This window comes from Thalia democratica, chromosome 4 (genome assembly GCF_965202585.1).
Source record: "Thalia democratica chromosome 4, ktThaDemo2.hap1.1, whole genome shotgun sequence".
Taxonomy (NCBI): Eukaryota; Metazoa; Chordata; class Thaliacea; order Salpida; family Salpidae; genus Thalia; species Thalia democratica.
The window spans coordinates 58,475,296-58,499,246 of record NC_139168.1 but is presented as its reverse complement, the minus strand read 5'-3'; the positions used below and the strand labels follow the sequence as shown (position 1 = coordinate 58,499,246).

At 24.2% G+C, this 23,951-nt stretch overlaps 1 protein-coding gene across 1 annotated transcript; it reads right to left on the bottom strand.

The window, feature by feature from the left end:
* Positions 1 to 2,294: 2,294 nt before the first annotated feature.
* On the bottom strand, positions 2,295 to 23,618 carry LOC145833864 (uncharacterized). Its single transcript, XM_082941095.1, has 23 exons — positions 23,399 to 23,618; positions 19,084 to 19,198; positions 15,802 to 15,903; positions 15,340 to 15,503; positions 14,557 to 14,688; positions 14,360 to 14,476; positions 14,156 to 14,269; positions 13,654 to 13,767; positions 13,068 to 13,181; positions 12,464 to 12,527; positions 12,079 to 12,242; positions 10,885 to 10,998; positions 9,998 to 10,300; positions 8,178 to 8,367; positions 7,511 to 7,700; positions 5,847 to 6,039; positions 5,651 to 5,737; positions 5,304 to 5,390; positions 5,044 to 5,218; positions 4,368 to 4,436; positions 4,057 to 4,112; positions 3,847 to 3,945; positions 2,295 to 3,232 (listed from the first exon to the last, which is right to left on the bottom strand). Exons 1-23 carry the CDS (start codon positions 23,529 to 23,531, stop codon positions 3,033 to 3,035), a joined length of 3,096 nt encoding a protein of 1,031 aa, XP_082797221.1. The 5' UTR covers positions 23,532 to 23,618; the 3' UTR covers positions 2,295 to 3,032.
* Positions 23,619 to 23,951: the final 333 nt, after the last annotated feature.

Sequence of the window (23,951 nt, the reverse complement as noted above, 5' to 3'; positions counted from 1 at the left end):
TCATCAAGTTAATGAGCATACTTTTTTTCTGAGAATATGTATTTTTAAAGTTATAATTAACAAAAAAAAACTGTTAATTGATATTGGTTTAATAATTTTCAAAAGAAGTATTTTAAAAAATCTGAGTATTTTACAGCGTTTCTTTTTAAATAACTTGCAACAAGAGAACGGTAAAACAAAACTACTTTAGATTCATAAGATTAACAAACTATCAAAATGAGACTTAAAATGAAATAAAAAAAACTGGTTTTGATTTGTAAAACTAAGTTTAAACTGAAATTTATTTCAAAATAAATCAAAATATAGTAACAGATGCTTTAAAATTTTATGGTGTAAGTTTTCTTGAAACACTTTAAGTTTTTACAAAAAAAGTTTTCATAAGCGTATTTAAATTATTTCAGCTACAGAATGTCTTATAACTTAGGATTAATCAGGCTTTGTTTTATAAACGTCTTTATGCTTTTAGACTTTTATAATTTTATTTAGTCCGAAGGATTAAATAGAACAAAACTTTATATTTTTATTAAAGTTGAAAAACTATAAAAAAAACTCCTACTTAACGAAAACATCAAGATTGAATCAAGCTGATTTTCGCACTTGATGGTTTGAGTCGATCTTTTTTTCTTTTTACTTACGTTTTGCTTTTTTTTTTTTTACTTTACAATCTTCTAAAGTCACTTTGTCTACAAAGTATAAATACGCATATAAGAATTAGTTTGTAATGTATAAAAAAAAATAAAATGTGTATTAAGTCCGTATCTTAAAATTATAAACTGTTAATATAAAGCTTATTTTGAAACTTATTTGATAAAAAAGCTTTATATTAAAGTTTTATACTAAATTGTCTTTAGTGGTAGCAGTTATCATTTAAATCGTTAAAATCTGAAACTATTTTATTATCAGTTTCAGTAGAAACTTTTTGATTTTAACGTTTAACAAGCTATCTAAAAAAATTTTAAAGTTTTTCATAATTGTTAAAGTACCTGATATTACGAAAAATGAAACTTATTTAATAACATTACAACTTATCTTTAACCATAAAATACTCTTAAATAGATTTTTAAATACATTTTTTTAAGACTAATAACAGTACATTAAAAAAATTAAATAGTTATATTTTGTAGCTTGTTAATGTTGAACTTAATTAGAAGTTGATCGATGAAAAAACTTAGTATAAATATTTAAGAAATTGAAAATTTGAATACATGACAAACTTACATTTATTTATTTGACTTATTTTAAAAATTAATGTTTTTAATTTCATATCTGTACAAGTAAATCAAATCTAGATATAAAATGTGGTAAAGTTATTAAATGAAGGTTTTTTATACAAAAACTTTTCTATACAAAATTTTAAGTAGACTTTTTGGATAAGTTAATCAGTTGGTATTTACTCAAAATAAAACTACTTACAAATTATAAAGTTTTATAGTAATAATGGTATTAAGTAAAAATAGATTTACTTTTACATATTTTAAGTTAAAACTACTATTCAAAAGTACGACTCGATTACCGAAGGTTCCTTTGTACACCACGTCCTTAGATCAAATTTTTTGAGCGCTTTTTTATCGTTCAATAAACAATAAGAAAATATTTAACACTTTTATTTTGGACTCTGTTGTAATATTCTAATGACTGTAATCATGCTTTGTGTGTATATTTATGATGTATAAGTTATATGAAGTACTTTTTTTTTGAATGTAGTACGCTTGTTTTTAAAAAAGTATTTACTTACAAAAATTTCCATATTTTTAAAACTATTATTTAAATAACTATGTACCAAACATTTAATTTTAATCTATATGCGATAATTAATTTTTTTAAATTGTTTCGAAAGGATAAGTGTCTTAGAGCTTGGAATGCTTAGTGATAAAAGTTTAGTAAAAAATCTATCTTACTTACACAATATATTTCTTTTAAAATCTGTTTAAGAATGTATACAAAAATTACATTGAAACACTTTTCTGAGATATTAAATTTTGCTTCTAAAAATCTATTGATCAAGTGCTTTATGAAATTTATGTAGTAAACTCTAAGCACGCGACTTAGTTAAAGCGTTAAAAGTATAATAAATTCTAATAGATATGTCTTAGCAAAAGCTTTATTTCTTAACTAACTGTAATCTATTTCTCAATTTAACTCTAGATTATATTTTGTTTGAGTTTCAAAAAAACCTAAAAAAAAATATTGTTTACATCATTTAGCTGTGTTTATTATTGATGTTTACATACATTGGTTGTTATGCAACATTTTAATATAAATGTTTTTTGTAAGTAAATCAAAGTACATAACCTAACTATGAATTTTTATATAATATTTAAAAAATTTGAAAACAGTTTTAATTAGTATGAAAAATTGCTAGCGAGAAAAAATTGCTAAACAAAATTAATTTTTAGTTTTCCTCTTCTAACTCAATCAAAATTTTAAAGTTTCGAAGAGAAAGTGAACTTTTTAAATATTTGATGAGACAACACGCGTAGCAATGATTATTAGGAAGCGATCGTATAAAATCTTTCCCAAAGTTTCACTTTTCTAGTGGCTATAACATTTTAGCACTATCTATTTACTAAACTTTATACAAACTCAGTACCGTGAAAATCTAAACTAAAAATTTTGTTAGTACAGAATATAAAAAAAAGTTGTTAATAAACCTTTATATGCTCTAAATAAGTGTAAAATCTTGTTGATTAGAAAAAAATAAACTAAAACAATGAAAAATGTAAAAAAAAAACTTGTCCCGGCATTAAAAAAATTTAGAGGTAAAACAATTATAACTCAATTAATTTGTAAAAGTACAACTTATATAGTTCAAGGAAGTTATAGAAATTTTCTAATTATTTAATGACAAAGTAATCAGTACATAAATTGATTTTGTTTACATACTGAAAATTTTTTATTGGGACAAGTTGTCTACTTGAATGTAATTTAAATTTCATTAAGCTGTTAATGTATTTGAGAAAAAATTAATAACACAAATGCTAAAGTTTAAAAATAAAAATATCATACAAAATCCAATTTTTGTAAAATTTTGTTTATAGTTTTTTAACAAATGCATTTTCTCGATTCAGTCCTAAATTATTTTCATTGTTTAAGTTTTGGTACGATTTGTTTATTACTTTCAGTTTTTTATATTCATTTGTTTTTTCTTTTTCAGAAATTAGTATTTCACTTTTAATGGTTTTAGCTTGAGATTGTTTAACGTTATTTTTATCTAAGCCTTTGTTTTCTTTTCCTGTGAAAAATATAACTTTGAAATGTTTGAAGACTAGTACATTTTTCAGAACAAATTTGTTTATAGTTAAAAAAAATTTTTGAAGTGCTTATATCGTATTTAGTCTGTTGTTATTATATAAAAGTAGTGTAAAAAGTTGAAAACATTAGTAAAGGAATTTCTATTTATTTGTTGAATAAATAAGTTTTTATAATAGTATAACTTATTAATAGCATAAATCTAAAAAGTATGCCAAATTTTTATAATTTTGATAAAAAATAATCTACCACAATAACATCGTTATTCATCGTCACTAGTAATAGTTTAAAAAACAAAATATTTTGAGAAAGTATAAGTTCATTAAAAATAAATGCATGGAAATGAGAATTCAAAAGATAGATCAAAATTAAGTTTAAAACGCAGCAAATTATTATTTGCATTGTAGTGTAAAAGGAAGCAGCTTTAATGTTTCAAAAGTAATAGCTTGCTAACTTGTTTTGCAGTTCTGAATAATTTATTAACATATCGACGGCTATTTTTCCGTTTTCATAATAAAATAGTTATATTCCATGACTCAATATAGTAAATATAAATATTTTCTCGTACTAAATATATAAACTTTTATATATTCTAACTTATGCTTTCACTAGTGTATACTCCAGATGATGTGCTATCTCTTCGATTACGTGAAGGAACAAACTTGCTTATAGTTCGTTGACTAGTGTCAAATTTACCTGAGTTTATTTTTTTTGAGTTTATGGTGTGGTATTGCGATTAAAAACAGTTTACAATAAATTAATTTTTATTAAAAAAAAAAAAATTCAAAACAAATACAGTGTTTATACCTTTTGATGTTTTAAAGTTGCTTACTCCTTTAAATTGAACTTTTTTCTGAGGTTGTCTGTAAATAATTAATCCAAATACTTTTAATTTAAACCTTTATTTTACATTTTATCTTAACTTTTGTCTCAGTACTGAAAAAATCGTTTAATTTTAATAGTTTGCTTATAAAAAAACACTTTTCTTTTTTCCAAAATTAGTTTAATTAAAAATTTCTATTAGATTAATATTCAATTTGATTGGTTTTAGCATTTATTTATAAAATTTACAAATATTTTAAACTTCACTTACTAAAACTTACAAAAAATAAACTCACTTTTTCTCGTCTGATAAGTAGTTTTCTGTTTTTATAACATTGTTTTCAAACTTAGATGTCGGATGTATCCTTTAAGTTTTAATTTTTTTATTGTTAAAGGAGAAAAAATAGTTTTTTAAAAACAAGTTCTAAAAAAAAAGTTTTATAACGTACAAATTACTGATTATGTTAGACTTTTAAAATCTTTTAAAACTACTTTTTTATATTAAAATATTTACTGTTTTTAACAATGAAAAATTGTACAAAAACATACTAAAGTAATTAGAACTTATTTAGTACAAGATCTATTTTTGTGTCAGTATGTATCTCTACTTAACTCATTTTGATTGATTATAGCATAAATCATAGTATTAATAGTGATATTAAGTTTTTTTTTGTTTTAACCTAATGGGCTTTGTTTAATTAGCTTATCTCATTTTTCATTCATAAGCAAGTTTTTTAGTGATACATATTAATACGTAATTTTAATAAGTATCTGACTTTTCTATACGAACATAAAAATTAAAATCTTTTAAAAGGGACAAAACTTAAGATCTAAATATTTAGCAAATTAAAACTTTTTTAAATAACTTTTCAAGGAGAAAATGTTTATTTTTATAACTTGATTTCCGTTTGTTGTAAAGTTAATTTGAAATATAGTCTTATCGTTTTTGAAATACATAGCTACAAAACAAACTTGTTTATGTTGACTCTTTCTTTGTGTTTCCAGTTTAGCTGGTCTTTTATATTTTCACTTGCGTTTGCAACTCCAGTATCGATTTCGGAGTCAACTTCTGGAATGAAATGATGTTCAACAGGAATATTGTTAAGACGATTATCGTCTCTAGCATTCCAATGTAAGCTTGGTTTTTCTAAAATTAGTTCTTAAAAGTTTTATGTTTTCATTGAAACGTAAAAAAACGAATTTAATTTACTATTGTGTTATTTTGTAACAACCTTTTAATGCATTATGAGGTTTATTAGCTAAGTTTTCCTGTTTGTGAGGAATCTGAGAATTATTTTTCTTCGGAGGCTCTTTTACATCTAATCATCAAAAAAATGAATTTAAGCTTGTCTTATAATAAGCACTTTATGTTAGTTTACTTATCAAAAATCTTTAACATAAGTGTAAAGTAAAATTTTTGTACAATATATATGTCAACGTCCAAAACTTGATATAAAAATTTGCTTTATATATTTTATTACATAGTTTGGTCCTTTTTATACTTTCAGTCAATTTTTATAATGTTATTTAACAAACCGCGGTTTACGTGATTGTATTGATTTTAAAGATGAGAACAAACCTTCTGAAGAATTCTGTGAACTATAAGGCGAATTTTGTTGTTTATCAATATCCAAAAACGTTTCTTTCTTTGGAATGTGTTTAGTATCTAAATGAAAAAAAAAACTTTGTTGAAAATATCATACAGTTGCTTTTGTTTAAAAATAGTATAATGATGAATTTTAGCGTAGAATTTTATTCCATTATAAAACTTTCACCTTCATCAGAGGAAGTTGGTGACTGAGAAGCGTATGAATCTTCTCCGCTAGTCCTTGAAGATGAATAAGATTGCAATGAAATATCATCATCATACACATCTCGTGCAGTATTTTTGTACGGGGGAGTTTCATAGTTAGTGCTAGGGGTATAGTTCTGAGGAGATGCATAAGGTCTTTTGAAAACGGAGGACCGCTAAAAAATAAATTTTATTTTACTTAAATCGCTTAGATTGACTTTTAAAATTTTGTTAACGTTATTTTTATAAGTTAATTTTCATTAAAAAACATGATTAAGTTCTCAATTTCTGTAATAAAACAATTACATATAAAGTTTAATTTTTATGTTTTTAACTTTATTTGTTAAAATATTTGTTAGACAAACATTTATTGCTGTGAAAAAAATAATAGATTTTGAATAGTAAAAAAGTACATTTTAGCTGTTGTTAAAGTACTATCAGTAAATACTCGTACTATTTTAGTTTACTAAATCGTAAAAAGTGAATTTTGTTGTTAAATGTTATTAATAAAATATAATAGTTATTATTTAAAGTTGATAATTGTAAAATAAGTACAAAATGTGTTAAACAAAAATTTTTTTTATAAAATTGTAATTAAGGTCAAAGTATATTTTAAATATTAGTTTAAAACGTTATTTAACATGATTATGTTTGCAAGTCAATTAGTTTTTGTTTCGTTTATTCAAAAAATACTGACAATGACGTTGATACATAAGCCTTCACAACAAACATTTAGAAAAGCAGTTTCATTCATCAAATATTAAATTATATGCCACAATTGCTACCTCACAAAATTGAGCTTTTGGACGAGTTTAATCACAGATTAGATAATTGCAAGCCAATTGCATGCCGGCAAACAGTTTAAAGTTTAATGAGTTAGCCACTGCACTATGCATTTTCACTTACTTGATTTTTCTTTTTATTTTTTGTCTAATGTCGCCATAGTTTTTATAAGTTCATAAATATAAACACATTAGAGCTTTTTTGGAGTCATTAAACTTTTCAGCATAACATTTAAAACACTTATAAAAAGGTGTATCTAACACATTATCATACTAAGAAATATAAACTTTTTGTAGACTACAGTTGTTTAGAAGAAAAAATAATTTCAAACAACGTTACATTGTGAAATTTTTTTTAAAGGGTTTTTTAAAACGTTTGTTTGGAGAAATATTTACCTACAATAGCTTACAAACTTGATAATACTCTATACAAAAATGATATAAAAAATGGTCAGTTAATTCATACATTACTGGAAAAAGTTCATTTTTTTAGATTTAAAACAATTAAAATTATAACTACTTGTGAACCTGAATGGTTGATAAATTTTAAATTAAGCATTTCGTAGTCCGAATATTAACTCAGTCTATCTATAAGTCTTCAAATAAATCATTTCAAGTATTCTCCAAAAAGAACTTATTTTGAACACAAAAGTATTTAAAACTAAATCTTACTTGTGCTAAGAGTTACACAGTATAGTTTGATTTAAAGCGTTAAAGTAGAATTGGTTATTTATATTTGTAAAATTTTGAGTTAAACAACTGTGATTTAAAACTAAAATATTAATTTAGTATAAACAACTTCTTAAATAATTTATAGTCACAAAGTATAGTTTAAATTGCATTGTTACTTATAGGTAAAAGTTACTTTTATATCGTTGCCGATTTGAACCTGATTGCTATCTTCTGGTAAATGTATGTAACTAATTCTAGCTGGCTTCTTTTTAGGAGAGGATGTTATAATATCTTCATTATATGACGACGGAAAAATTATCCGGTCAGTTTCGCTAAAGTTACCTACAAATGCCATCGGTTCTTTATTATCCGCTTTCATAATCCTAAACAGTTTCAATTAGCAAGTTTTTATTCTGACTATGTTTTCTTTTTTTTATATAAATTAACTTACGATAAAACTATTGCAAAATACAAATTTTACTTAAAAATCTTTTTATCTACAGTTTTAATTTATATTTTTAAGGTTAAATAATTAGCATATTAAATATTCTTTATTTCATAACAAAAATATTGAAAAAAAACTAGAGCAATCAGACATGTAGGAATATCTTTGTACGTAGGTATAGTGTATTCAATTTTAGTTTACTTTAGTTATGTCAAGTCTTGTTTAAATTTATTTTAAAGAAAATAGTCAAAAAAGAGTAATACGTATGACTCGATAACTCGAATGTGGTGTACGATTTGATAACCAAAATGTATCTTTGTACATCAGGTCCTTTCACCAAACTTTTCATCGTTCAGTAAACAATAGTGTTAATGGATGAATTACAAAATTATGTATTTTAATTTTTTCTTCTTACATTGAAGGTCGCTTAACTGTAGATTTTTTCTGATAGTCATCAAAATCTTCAAGACTAATATCATTTTTGTAAAATTCATCTGATGAATTCAAAGATGACTGAGTTACTGCAATCCTTGATTGTCTCCTTTTTCTTGCTGAATAATGCGATTTTCTTCGAGTCTTCTTCTTTGTAAAATCTTGATCATTTCCTATAATAGTTTATGTTCATTTAAAAAAGCAGACACCGTTCTAAATAAAAGTGTATTCAATGTTACTTATCTTTAAAAATAACTAAAGTAAATAGAGTGATAAAAAATAATTTACAAGTACTTTCAAGTTTAACCGAACACGTTAAAATCGTTTTCAGGTTTATAAAATAAAAACTCGAAAGGGTTGAACTAGCTATATTTTTACAATAATATATACTGCACTTCTTAGCAAACATCGTTGAGTATATCGGTATGGTAACTCTTCACCTAAATAAAGATAAAACTAGGGATAATTTATTAAAAGTCTTTAATAAAAAAAGTTTAAACCTAAAAAAAATTAAACCAAAAATATGTTTCTCACATATCAAATAAATAATATTTGTTAGTGTTATTTGTAAGATTAAAAAAAAAAATACCAAGGAGACACATTCATAAGTTTAAAGTTTTAACATATTTTTTTATAAATTGTGTATGCTTTCGTTTATTGGCAAAACTGATAGAAAAAACAGTTTAAACAAATTAATTGTGTATGTACAACAGTATTTAAACACTGCTTTTTTTTGTTGTAGTAAATTGAAACAAGTTTCTTTAGTAAATCAATAAAAATAAAGAACATTTAAAACAAAGTAGGACATTTAATTAACATATAAGTTTGTAAAGTTTAGTTAAATAGTTAGATTAGCTGAACAAACAGTAAAAATTTGTACTACACCGTTTTTTTAGAATAAAAAACTTATAAGAATAATTACAGCCTTAGAATAGATAAACATTTGATTATTTGTAAAACGAACTAACATTTGTTTTTAAACTCAAATTTTTAAAATGGAATAAATAACCCTACTCTTTTTTTTCACAAGTTTACATGTCATTTACAAAATTGTACTGAAAAAAGACTTATATACATTTCAGCATTTGAGTTTTTGAAAAGTTTAGCTGATGTTGTAGAAAACTGAAAAATTATTTTTACTTTTAATTTTTTAAAACTACTGCATAAGCTAGTTAAAAATCAGACAAATTTTTCGACTTAAGTCTACGGCCAAAAAACTTATTTCTAGTCACAAGTTAGGTGGTAACATATATTCTTCTATATACTGTCATTTACATAAACACTATTACGTTAACTTTATTTAAAAAGACATTTTGACCTATAGTTTAAGTTTTAAACTAACTGGTACTTTAAAACTATAAAATAATATTTTCTCTGTTTTGAGAAGTTTATGTAAGTCTTACAGTGTAAGATACAATATACAACTTGAAAACTAACCAAAACATGAAAAAATGAAACTAGTTAAGCACTTTAGATGTTAAAAAAATTATATATACTAATTTTACAAACAAATGTTGTAATATGTATTGCTTTGATAGTTAAATCATTTAAATTATATATTTTTCTTAAAATATATGCAACATATAAGTTGCACAACAACTTAACTTTTGTTTCAATCCCTATAAAATTCTAGTATTATGCTTGACCAATCAGTTTTAATAAACTGCAACGATTTATTTGGTTTTAAGACAAATAAAAATTTTTCAATAAAGACAAAAGTTGTTGTAAAACATCTTTACTTTGTTTTAGTTTGTCTTACAAAGGTTGTTCAATTCAGGTAAATATACTTAAGAAGTTACTTACTTTTTTTACCGGAACTTTTTTCAACATCAGACTTCTTTTTTCTAGAAAGCAACCAGTAAGAAATCATGCAAACTAAAGCTAACATCATGAACATAGAAACAATGGAAAATGCAAGAGCTATGGCGTAGTTATTATTGTCATCTTTACTCTCATCGTTTTCACTTTCGGTGTCTTCATATTTTTTATTTGGTGTATTTTTGGGAGGATCGTTGTTGACGTTATCATCTAAACCATATTTTTTCGGTTTTGCGAGACTTTGTTTTGGTTCTTCTTGGTTTTTGTTTGTATCAGGTTTTACTGGATCTGAGTAATTATTTTTAGTTATGGTAAAATGTCTATTTTTTGTTCATTCATTAATTTAAATAAAAAACTGAAGTCATACTTCGTTAGATCTTCCCTATTTTGCCAGCTAGAAAAAAAAACTTTTAACTGAATTAATTTTTGTAAAAAAGTAGTTACCTTCTTTACATTTGATTTAAATTCTTTGCTTATCAAATTATAATATTTTGATTACTCAATAATTAAAGTGTTAATCTCATTTTTGTATTAAGTAGTTATATTGAAAATAAAACTTTAAAAAAATATTCGATACGTCTATTTGTTGTTTTGACTTATAGTAAAGTAAAACTTAACTTAAATGTATACTTTTAACATACACGCATGTTAAAATATCTCTCACGCTCGTTTTGATTAAGTAATTTCTTAGCAAACAAACTTTAAGTTAAAACTTGTAGTTATTTGTATCCATTTGGATATATAATTGACAAAAAACTTACTACAACTAACTAAAACTAGTTTTATGATTATTGAAGAATTTAAAAGCATTTAAAATTTTACTTATAAAGCTTTTTATGTTTTTTTTGCTAATAATCATATTATAAAAGAACCTCGCTGATTACAGTTGATTCCATAATAGCCAGGTGAACAATTGCACTCTATTTTCCTACTACTCTTACGCATGCAAACTCCATTATTTTTACAAGGGTTAGGTTCACACATATCTTAAAAAGTTAAGAATGTAAAGATAAAATATTAAGTTGATTCTTTAAGTCATCTACATTAAACTAAGTTTTTTAGATTTTATAAAGTACTGTTAAATTTAACCCATTGAAAATTTTATTCAACAACTTGTTGACATTTAAATTTATAATTAAAATTTGCTACAGCAGCATCAATTTTTAACCTTAGTTTTTTTTTTATCAAACGATGTTAAAAAGGTTTAGCATCCAGAATTAAAACTAAGTTTGTTTACAACAAAAAAAGTATATGTGTTTGTAGGGATTTTTATAACAAACTAATAATCAAATCAGTAAGTTTATAGAAGCCTAAAATAAAAATTTAGCTTCAAAAACAGCTTTAAAACATGTTATATTGTTTATTTTAAAAACAAATTTTAAGTTTAGTTTTACGTTTTATTATGTAATTTTAGTAAAATCTTATCATTTGTTGACTATAAACGATATAAAAAATACATTTTTAGCTTTAAAGGTTTTTTCTAATAAGTAAAACAATAAATCTCATAAGTTTTCTTATTAAATGTCATAATAATTTACCACGACTATAGCACCTAAAAGTTTAAAACTTTGTTAAGACTTAATGTTTTTCAACAACACAAAACATATATGAGTTGGTTATAAAAATCTTACAACTAACTCATAGATATTTGGTTATTTTTAAATAATTTGTTTGTTTATACTAAACCAACATAAACAATTGAAATATAAAATGCTTTCTAAAATTGTTTAAATTAATTATTTTTAAACGAACAGTTATAAACATAACTTCTAAATTAGTATCTGTGTTTTTTTTTTTTTTCAAGTTAAAATGAAATAAACTCTTGTAATATAACTTTTGATTAAATTTATTGAGATTAGAATAAAGATTTATAAAAAATAAAAATGCTAGATCAGAGTGTACATGTGTTTTTGTTCATAAATATACTCGATAAACTAATAACGGATAATAATAAAATTATTAACTTAATGTTTACCCGTATTATCCTAATATAAAATACTGAAAATTGATAAGTCAAAAAAACTTTTATTTAAGCTTAATGATTTTTGTATAAAATTTTCTTAAACCTATTTCGCATAAAACTCCGTCGTAGCCTTTTCTACAGTCACAATAAAAAGAAGCCGGATAGTCAATACAATAGGCATCATTCTTGCATGGCGAACTATCGCATTCATCTAACTCAATCTCACACGTACTTCCTGAGTAACCCTCCGCACAGTTGCACTCGAACCTGAGTGCGAATTCTTTTAGTAAAACATAATTTTCAAATGTTTTTTACGACAAAAACTTAAATTACAAATTAATTTTAACTTTTTCCCGTGAGAAACTTTTAACAGATGATAGTGAATTGAGCCTAAACAATAAGAATAAAAGTTTTACAATATTCCTGAATAGTTTAGTTTTATCAACATCATTTTGATATAAAATATATAAACGTTCTTACAAACTCACTTATCAATTTTGTCCACGCATCTTCCGTTGTTTAAGCACGGGGAAGACAAGCACTCGTCTGTATCTAGAAAAAATCAGTTCACTTATACTTTTATATGTGTTTGGAGTTAAAAAACAAACTTATGTTTAATAATTATACACTTAGGTAATATAAAACGTAGTTAATTAAAAAAATATAATAAGAGTAATTTTTTTTTAGCTAAGTTTGCTTTTTATAAAAACTAAAATGATTTACTTACAATTAGATTTCAACTTTATTATAAGCGTAAACATTGAAGCATTATAAAATGAAATTATACTAAAATAAATTGTTTCTTTTTTAAAATTCAACTAACATTTTTTTTCAAGGTAATGCTTAATATACCTACAATAAAATATAATTTTTGTATTGTTTAAACAAAATGTAAAAATTGTAATAAGTTACTTTATTAAAGTATGTTGTACAAGTATTTAGTACACACAGTGCGATAACTTAAAATGTCAAAACCAAGTTAAAACATAGAAAGATTTTAAGCAAATAAAAATCTTTAGTAAAAAACTATATTTCCTTTAATATCTTTTGGAATAAAGTATAGCTGAACTTTTTATAAAAATAGAATCTGACCTTTCTCGCACCGATCGCCGCTATATCCACTTTTGCATTCACATTCAAATGCATTGATCTTGTCTTTACAAATGCCGTCATTGTGGCACGGATCGCTGCTGCATTCGTCTATTTCTAAAACATTGTAAACATATAAAGGCCAAATGATAGAATGTTTTATATTAAAAACTTTAACATTGAAAAAAATTTGGATTTTTTTGAGAGTTATTTATAGTAAAATGTTATGTGCAAAAAGTAAACAGAATGTTATGGAATTTTTTTGTGTTAAAAACTACAAAAGCATATTTTGTCTTACTTTTTTATTTTGAAAAACTAAACAAATATTTTTAAACAAACTATCGGCAAGTTTAACGAAACTGGTGCTTTTGTTAAAGTTTTAAACCTTATTTAAAATGTATACAATTACTTGAACTAGATTATGAAAGTATCTTTTTTAAATTTAAGAACGTCAAAAAACAAAAGTTATTGAAAAAAAGTTGCACAAGAGCATTATTTTTTAAACTTCTTCAATTTTTAAAACTTCTACTTATTCAATTAAAAATATTATTCTGAGTTTTGTATTAAAAATTTTTAATTGAAGTTGTACCAAATTCGCATTGCTTTCCTTCGTATCCTGCTGCACATTCACACAGATACTTATTAGTCTTGTCGACGCATCTGCCTTCATGCATACACGGGCTTGATTCACACTCATCAATTTCTAAACAAAACATATAGTTTTCTAATAATATTAAGTTAATAATGTGTTCATAAATAATATGTTTTTACTACTACTGAAAAGTTCCAACTAGGAAAAAAATCTATCTTTAAGTAATTTTCTATCTAATGAAGTTCAAAATCATAAATAACTAATAAAAAACTTACTAGCTTTATTGTATTGTGGTTAAAGAAGTTAGTAGATTATAAAAAGGTAAATTTAACACTGAATACCTTTTATATAACATTAATTTTCTAGTAGCTTTGTAAATCTGCTATATCTTAAAACTTTTAGTTGTACTAAAGTAATAAAAATTTATTTAAATTTATACATTCTGACTTGCAAAAACTTAGTAGTTACATTACTTAACTATTCACATAAAAAAACAAACCAGTTTTGCACAAAGAACCAGTAAATCCTTCCGCACACTCACATTTATAAGAATTTATCGAGTCAATGCAAGTGCCTCCGTTAAAACATGGCTCAGATACGCACTCATCTTCGTCTATACAAACAAACATAAACTTAGAAATATAACAAAATTAAAAATCATTTAATTGTTTTTTATCAACTTTTGTACACCATAAGATTTTACCAATTTCGCAATTTGTACCACTAGTTCCCTCAGGGCAAGCGCATTCGTACATGTTAAAGTCTGGAGTTGAGCAAGTCCCTCCATTCAAGCACGGGTTACTGGCACATTCGTTTGTGTCTGTATAACAGTAAAGATAATTTAAAAGTTTTAGTGAATTTATTAGCAAAACTTTTTAAATTCAATGATTTACTACAAACCACTTTCACAGAGTTGGCCACCGAAACCCTCCTCACATTTGCAGTAAAACCCGTTGATTAAAATCGAGTCATCTAGAATACACGATCCATCGTTTTCACATGGACTGCTTTTGCAATAATCGTATCTATCAACTGTTTATTTAAAATTATTAGTTTTTTCATAGTTTTTAGAAGGAACAGGTTTTAGTAAATATTTTTACTTTTTTAAAATACATTAAATAGAAGAGTTAAAATTTGTATCAAAGCTGTTTTTTAATACGTCAACTTTAAACAACATGCTTATTGATTATGAAAAATTAACGCAAGTTTTACGAGTCGATTAAAAAACAATTTTGTTTGTTAGAATTAGTAAAGTATATCTTCTGAAATTAAATAGTCAGAATGTTCTGATTTTTTTAATATACAAAAGTTTTTTACATCAACAAAATATTGTTAAACTTTTATCAAAACACGTGAGTTTCTATACGTACTACTTTAATATGTAACTATGAAACTAGTATTGGTATAAGACAAGTTTATATTGGAAGAATAAAATATATAAAGTTTTACCTAGCCTTTCTTAAAGATTTTAAAGCTATTGTACATGCAAATTAATTAATTAAGTTTTTATTAATAAATGAAAGTTAAGTACAATAGTAAAATTATAAAATGTTCAAGGTTATATACTAAAATAAATTTTTAGAGGCAAGTAAACCTACGACTTAATATAAAACAACGACTAGTTTTTGAAAATTTAGCTATAACTGTAAAGTGAGTTTGTTAGTAAATAAAATACATACTCACTTTTAAATCTTATTTTAAAACCTCCCATTTCAACACTGTCATCCGAAACAAACTGAATTTTAGGAATGCCTGTTCCGTTGTAATAAGGTGTACGACCTTCTTCAGCGTATTTAGTTTTCCGTCCGCAGAATTTTGCTGGACGTTCTTCTTTAGGAAATTTTATGCTGTTTTGTTTGTAAAGATAACATTGTAATCTACCGTTACATAACTGTAGATAATTTTTAAATGATTGCTTAAAAGGATGATGTTTTTAAAACTATTAGAAATTTGTGGCCACGAAAAGCTATTTTGAGAGGTATGGTAACAATAAAAAGCTTGTTACTTTAAAACCAAAAAACACTCAAAATTTGACAAAATAAAAATTAAGTGCTCTCAAAAGTTTAATTGACAGTTGTTGATTAAAATATGTAAACTAAAATGCAATTGCAATTCAAGGCGCACGTTTATCACGTCGAAAAATACCTGAGATAGTCATAATTGCATTTTCCATCGCGATCCTCTTCAACATCGAGTTCTTCCAACCAAAATTTTACTTTGTCTTCGTCTCGGGCGCTTGTGGACCACCTAAAACAACTAAATTGTTTAGCTTGTTAAACAAAATAACATGATTGCAGTTTTATTGTTGATACAACTGTTTTATTGGTGTAACTTAAGTTTATCATAAGTGTTAACTACTTTCAATGTTTTTAAACATACCTTTAATGCTTATATTTACGTAATAACATTAAAGGTTTAAAGGTAACTATTATTCTTTGTAGCTAGATGAGATTACATAAGGAAAACTTCAGAGCTTCGTATATTTGTAAAACTATACTTTACAAATATTTTTTATCAATATCTGTATTTCAAAAGTTTTGTAAAATCTGTAAGTGTTTTTAGTTGTTATTGTTAGTTAAACTCAGAGGATGTTTTGTTTTGAAAAATGTATAAGAGATTAGTCACAAAAACTTACAACAAAACAGACCGTGAGGGATATTTTAATAACAAAAAACTATCCTTATCATATTACTAATAATATAATGTATGTTTATACCGCTACTTAAAAGTAAAAAGATTTAGCTTTTGAAAATTATGTTGATATTGCAAGGTAGTTAAATTTTTTCGATTAAGTAAAAAATGACCCCGAGGTCATTACTTTTACTTGTTTAAAACTGGTGTAATTTTTTTCACTTGATCCAAATTTTTCTATGGTCATATTTTTTACTTGTTTAAACTTTTGAGGTCATTTGTTTTACTTTTCAAGTTATAAACTCGATATAAATTTTTTGCTTAAACGTTAAAGAAATTTTTAAAATCTTTTTTAACGTTTAAAAAATAGTTATACGAAAAAAAAACACACACCAAGGATTAGGGGTAACAGTGATAGTAAAATAAAACAATAAGAAGATAAAATAAAAAAAAAACTACCGACAAAGGGTAAGGGTTAGGGGTAACAGTAGTAGTGAAAAAAACAATACGATTAAAAAACAAAAAAAAACATAATAATATAGTAATAAAAACAGATCAAGGGTGAGTGATGACATTGATAATGATAAAAATATGTTTTATTTAACATTTTGTTTACTAACAGTTTTTTTTTTGCTTAATTATATCCGGGGTTATTTTTTTTACTTGTTGAAAACTAGGGTCATTTTCTTTACTTGATCTAATTTTTTTGAACTAAGTAGAACTTCTAAAGAGTTTTTTGATTGATAGATCTTTTGAATTATTTTCTAAATGAGTTTCATAAATTTAAGAATTGAGTAATATATTTATTACGTTTATCTTATAAAATATTAGATTTTAAATCACGAGCGTGAACTTGGCTTGAATGGCTTTTTTATATTTTTTTAAACTAAACTTTAAAACCAATTATTTTCAAATTCTTAAATGCTAACTTGGAACTTTTTTTTTGTTCTAAAAAACGTTCTTTTTATTTTTTTGCTTTTCACAATAATTTCCATCGAATTGGGGTTTTACTGTTGTAGTGGGGCCCCTTTAAAAGTTTTAAGCTTTTCTCTATTTTTTTAATTTTACTAGTTTTTCTCCGAAAACAATAATTTGTTTAAAAAATTTTTTTAAACATACTTATTAAACTAAGTTTTAACTTGTAATTAATTTTTTTTTCAATTTTTTTATTTTTTATACCATAAGCCTAAATAAATTTTTCAGAAAAATTCCAATTTTGCACGATTTTCGATTTTTAGGTTTACAGACTTTTATAAAAAAATATTTTTTTTTCTAATAATTTTAATTTTAACAGACTTGTATAGTTAAGTTTCATGATATATTTTTTTCCCAATTAATTATTATTTTTTAAATATATGACGCATACAAGTTTTACCTAAACTCTTAATAAAACCAATTGAGGAATTTCTTGCTAAAGTGCTAAGAGTTTAGATAAAACTTGCATTGGTCATATATTCTAAAAAAATTATTAATTGAAAAAAAAAATTACATCATGAAACTTAACTATACAAGTCTGTTAAAAATAAATATTGTTGAAAAATAATTATTTTTGCATAAAAGTCTGTAAACCTAAAAATTGAAAATTGTGCAAAATTGGAATTTTTATGAAAATTTATTTAAGCTTATGGTATAAAAAAAATTGGAAAAATAAAATTACAATTTTAAACTTAGTTTAATAAGTATGTTTAATAAAAAAATTTGAAAAAAAAAAATTATTTTTGGAGAAAAACTTGTAAAAAAAAAAAATAGAAAAAAATCAAAATTTTTAAAGGGACCCCACTACAACAGTAAAACCACAATTCGACGGAAATTATTGTGAAAATCAAAGCAAAAGAACGTTCTTTAGAATAAAAAAAAGTTCCAAGTTATAATTAACCAATTTGAAAATAATTGGTTTTAAAGTTTGGTTAAAAAAAATAACAAAAAAAGCTATTCAAGACAAGTTCACGCTCGTTTCTAAATCTATGTATGTATATTGTTTATTGTAAAAATGTCATTGCACTAAAATGAAATAGTGACTAAATTATTTTTTCATTGAGGTTTTAAGCAGTTATAAAGTGATTAAAAATTATTACTTTTGAAACCTTAAAGTTGAATACTGAAAGTTTAGTAAAGTATATATTTTTTAAGTAATAAAAACATAATTGTAAACTCAATAAACAGTTTCTTTTCAAATAAGCTTAAATTTGTTAAGTTTTACGACAGTTTATTGTTTTATCATTGTATATAATAAAAAGTATTATGTTTATAATGTATTGAAAATAAACTGTTTGTATTAGTTAAAATACTATTATTTCGCATAAAAGGTTTTTCTTTGTAAGTTTATGATAAATAAAAATACTGAAAACTTTTTATACGTTTACAACGTTTCTTTAAAACTTAGTTATAAAAAATAGATAAAAAGTGAACTTTAAAACTATTTTTCTAAAAAATTCACTTATGACGAGCTGAAGTGCTACGATATATAAAAAGTATAAAACTTAGTGAAACTAAACTTATCAGGTACAACGGAAATGGAAACAAAGAGATTTAGACAAGTATTTTAGACCTGAGATTAACTAAAAGTTTTAACTCTATTTCACTAACGACGTTTCTATGTCTACGAATAATAAACAGTTCTATGAAGTTCTATTTAATCCTAGTATTAAAAATCAGCTGACTTTAAGACTACGTAAAACTGTTTTTTACGGACAGGAAAAAGCCATAATTCGAATAAAAGTTTATTTTCAAGTCAAGTTAAAACATTGTAGAATATCATAACTAGTTTCTTCCTTTTCAATTATTAGTATGGTATACCTGCACTTCATATTTGAAGTATAGTTTTCTGGATACTCAGGGTGGGTAAAAAATCCTTCTTTCCCCGGTATGCTTTCCCCACAATCTCCAGACACTAGTAGCACAGTAAATGAAGCTGTAGTTTATTAGATATGGATTAAAAAGGTTAATGCGAAGGCATAAAAATTTTGTTAAAAAACCTCTAAATAAGTATTACAAAAACAGTTATGTACATATGTTTTAGTGAGTATAATTACAATTTAACATAAACATAACTGATTTCAAAAACTGAAAATGTTATTAGTAATTTTACACTACCTATGATTTCCATAAAAAAAAAACTAATTTTATATATCTAAAAAAGTAATAAAAACAGATATTCAAAAATACAGTTTTTTAAACTATGTAAGGAAATACAAATAAAATACATTTGAACAAAAAAAAAACAAGTTTCTAAATTGTAATTTGTATTGCTTATTATTAAAGAAGATGTATCTAAAATGTTAAAAGATACTTTGAGAGTAATCAGGCCAACTTAGTTTTAGCCAAAGTCTGCAAAGAAAAAAGTATAAAAACTCGTAACTGATACAAGCTAATTTAATGCACTTCATATGAATTATTCTATGATGAAAAATACTAACCTTCTTAAGAGCTTTAAATCATAATAAAGACTCTACGTATTTCTAAAATTTCTTTATTATATAAATTTTAAAATATTTAAATGTTTTGACTTCGAATCCGAATAGTACTAAGTTTACAACTGACAAGACTTTGAACATTGAAGAGGCAACTATTTGAAGAAAGATACGCTAAATGATTTATTATTATTATTTAAGTTTTTGTAGGGAATTACTGATTCTAGATTTAATGTTAAATATAGTTTAACTTAGACTAAACTATTTTTGGATAAATATTAACATTAAAAAATAGAATAACACTACACAACAGTGTTTGATTTTATAAATATTTAAACTACTAAGTTATAAAAAGTGTAAACTTACTAAGTTATAAAGAGAGCTAAGTTTTACAGTGAAGAATTTAGATTTTCAAAAAAAAAAGTAGTAACTAAATTCTTTTTAGAGTGTGTTTATTTTACTGTTTTATAAATATAGTTTTTATTCAATATACTTAATAAAGTATGATAATATCAAAAAAAGTTTTTTGACAATAAAAAAGTTGTTCAAAAAAATTCTTACAACGATAAACTTTTTATAGTTTCAATTTATAGTTCTTTACTTAGAAACAATACTTACAATCATACGAAAAATATCTATACATCTAATATCAAATGAAGTCCGAAAACTAAAAAACTTTTGTTTTTTATACATTAGCTTTTTAAAAGCTTAATTTATCATACGTGAGTTGTATAAGTTTAGTAAAAAAAGTTTTATCATTACAACACAAATAGAAACTTAAAGTTATAAATGTAACATATAGAACAACAAAAGCTGTATAATTAAATTAATACAAGTAGCGGAAGTTAAACTTATACATGTATGTATAAGGAACAAGGAAAACAATAGCAATTATTTTTTATGGGAACAAACTTTACATGAAAAAATATCGAATGCTTGATTTATAGTAAACATCGTATTGAAAATTTAATTCTCATAAACTAATATCATTCAGCTCATTTATTACTATCAAGTGGGCATAATTCATCAAGTATCAATCTCATCGCATGTCAAAACTAGTACTTGAATGCCTCATTTAGCATACTTTAAAACCAATTTGATATTAATTTTTTTAATAATTGTTGTTTTTAATCAAAACATGCTTTTTACTGTAATTCTTAATTTATGTATTTCTCTAAGTGTTCTGTAATACTTTTGTAAATATTTTTAAGCCACAAGTAAAAGGATTAGTTTCTAAAAACGTAAAAATCACTTACTTTTAGAAATTATATTTTTATTTCTTTGGCATTGTATGTTATTGCAAAATTTTACATTAGGTTAAAAAAATTAAAATAAAACTTCAAACCTTTAAGTTTTATTAATATCATTTAAAAATATTTTATTAATTGAACAAACGTAAAACAATTAATGTTTTGTACATCTAAATAATATTTATAGCTCAAGATAATATAAACTTTTAATAAAAAAATGAAAATTAACATATAAAAAAGTTTTGAATTTTGTTTTTAAGAATTGTCATCCATTATTTCTTGATACGAAATATTTATTATAAGATATTTACTTTTTGATATTGCTACTATAATGCTTAACTAGTTTAAACATTTAAAAAAAGATGCCTCGCTTAATTTGTTTTTACTGTGACTTATGTTTGTAAGTAGTAGTATTAAGTTTTTTACAATTTTCTAGGAAGTCATAAATATAAATCTTATGAAGAAAAAACGTATATACAAATGCTTTTACTTACTTAGCTATATAACAAAACACAGCTTTTTACAAATGTTTCATATATTCTTCCTATATAATCATAAAAAAACTTTTGTTTTTTTAATAAAAATTTATATTATAACTATAAATATAGAAAATTATATATGTATATCTTTCCAAAATTGGTACAGAACACAGTATTTTTTTAAATTTTACTTTATAAGCTTTCATTTAAAAAAATAAATTTTTTCGTAAAAATTGCGCAATATATACAATAAAATTCATAAAGATATCTATCGATTTTGCATTGTTGTGGCTTTAGAATACAGTACTTCAAAACAGCACAACCTTCTTCAGACACTCCAAAGGAATAATAACTAAAGATAAAAACTCGGTATCAATTGCAAATACTACGATGCACCACGTTATATTGCTGATTATAACAGCTGCAAAAACAACATTATTTTTAAACGTTTTATTAATGATACTGTCTTCTTGTCTGAGACAATGGTCAGTAGAAAAAGTGTAAAAAGTCAATTAAAAGTTGCTATTATAAAATACAACCTTTAAATTACTTTTGAGAGCCTTCCACTAGATTTTATGGTGGTTAGTTGACTTTCTTAGATACTAACCACGTTATTGAAAAAACTAAAAAAAGTGGTTTTAATTAGAAAAATCGCATGAAACTAACGACTGAAAATCGTGTGTAAAAGTGATAAAACCCACGCTCCATTCACAAACCAACTGGGTTTGGACAGACAGTCAGACTGAGGAGACTATCTAGAACAGGGTTTTTCAAAGTTTTTTTTTCATAAAACCCCCTTTAAAGAAATAAAAAAGCTATGGCCCCTTCCAACAATAACTCTCGAAAAACTTACCTTAATTGCAAACTAAGATTCTTTTTTTGCTCTTCACCATCAACTCCAGAATATCTAGTATAAGTTTAAACTTATGGCCTCATGGCCTCGTTGTGGCCCTTTTACTGCTCATGGCCCCCTTAATTACTGTAATGGCCCACTTTGGGGAACCCTGCACTAGAAAAATAGACAATGATAGAATTTTATCGGTAATACTTAAAACTTTAAAAACAGAATTTACCAACTATAGTTTGTTAATAAAATAATTTTGTTTTTAGTTAAGTTTTAGAAAAGTTTTATAGTTTTTTTCAATAAACTTTAGTGTTTAGTAATGGAAAAAATATTTTCTTTTACTAAACACTTTTTAATTATTTTAAATAGTTAGTTACAAATATTTTACGTCCTGGAAAAGATATTAAGCTGTATCCGTGGTGCATAACTCGATTACCGAAAGGTTTTTTGTATACCATGTCCTTGGACCAAATTCTTTGAGCGCATTTTTTGTCGTTTTATAAACCAATACATTACAACAGTTTTTAAATGTTTACATCATAGCAGGGTATATTCTTATATTAAGTTTAGTTGCAAATTTAGTTTTTTAGTTTTGAGGTTAATAAATTAGGTGATGGTTTAAATAAAAAGATATTACTTTTAAACCAGGTTTTCAAAGCTCGCCATTGCCTTGTCAACAATTCAAAAAATAATCGCCCCTATTTACTAGATATTGCATCTTTACTAGTCAGTTATCCACTTACTTTTTTGCCGCTTTACTAATTAATTGCGCTAATATTCAAAATCGCCCTAAATTGGAGGTATTTCCAATTTAGGAACCATATTTTAAACTATTGGAGAGCACAAAAAAGTTTTTTTTTTTATGTTAGTACCTTCTGCTTAATAATTTATTTTAATTTATAAATAACTTTTTAGAAACTAAATCACTTAAATATATGCTAAAATAAATAAATTTATAAAAAAATAAATAAATAAAGTATATATTTTAAGTACTTTTGTGCACTAATTAATAAGTTACTTTTAGGTCAAAGAAAGTATTGAAGATTGCATAGTTTGTTTGTATTAAAGCATGTTTATTTCGTTTAAATTTTATGGTAAACAAACACTATAAATTCTTTAATAACTTACTAATAAAAGAAACAGCCCAGATGAACACAAATAGTTTTAGAAACTTCAAAATGTTTACTGTTGTCTTGAAAGGAATGTTTCTAAATTCCTGTATTGAACAAGAGTGTTCATTTAACTTGAAGATTTTAGCCATATACTCCAGTAATGTATTCTTTATTAAGCATTCTTTAGCTAGTTAACACTTTTTCATACCGTTTTCAGTACAGTATAACAATAAAAACAACCTAAGGTAAAGTACTTTATAACTTTAAGTTTATTAATTAATGAAAACTAAAAATATTTCTTTTATAATAAATAGTTTAGTCTATACTCTATTTCACTAAAAAATGAAAATACAAATGTAAATTATGTAATCCACATTCTTAATCTAATAATTTTATGTACTTGTATAATAGTTAGCTGTGACTTAAAATACCTAAGAAAATAAAATTGTAAGAAAAAAGCTTTCTTAAGTAATGAAAAAAAAAACAATGATTTCATAAGAAATAACTAACAAAAAACTAGTATCAAGCAAGTACAACATTTTTTTTTTCGTGTATAAATTAAAACGTTG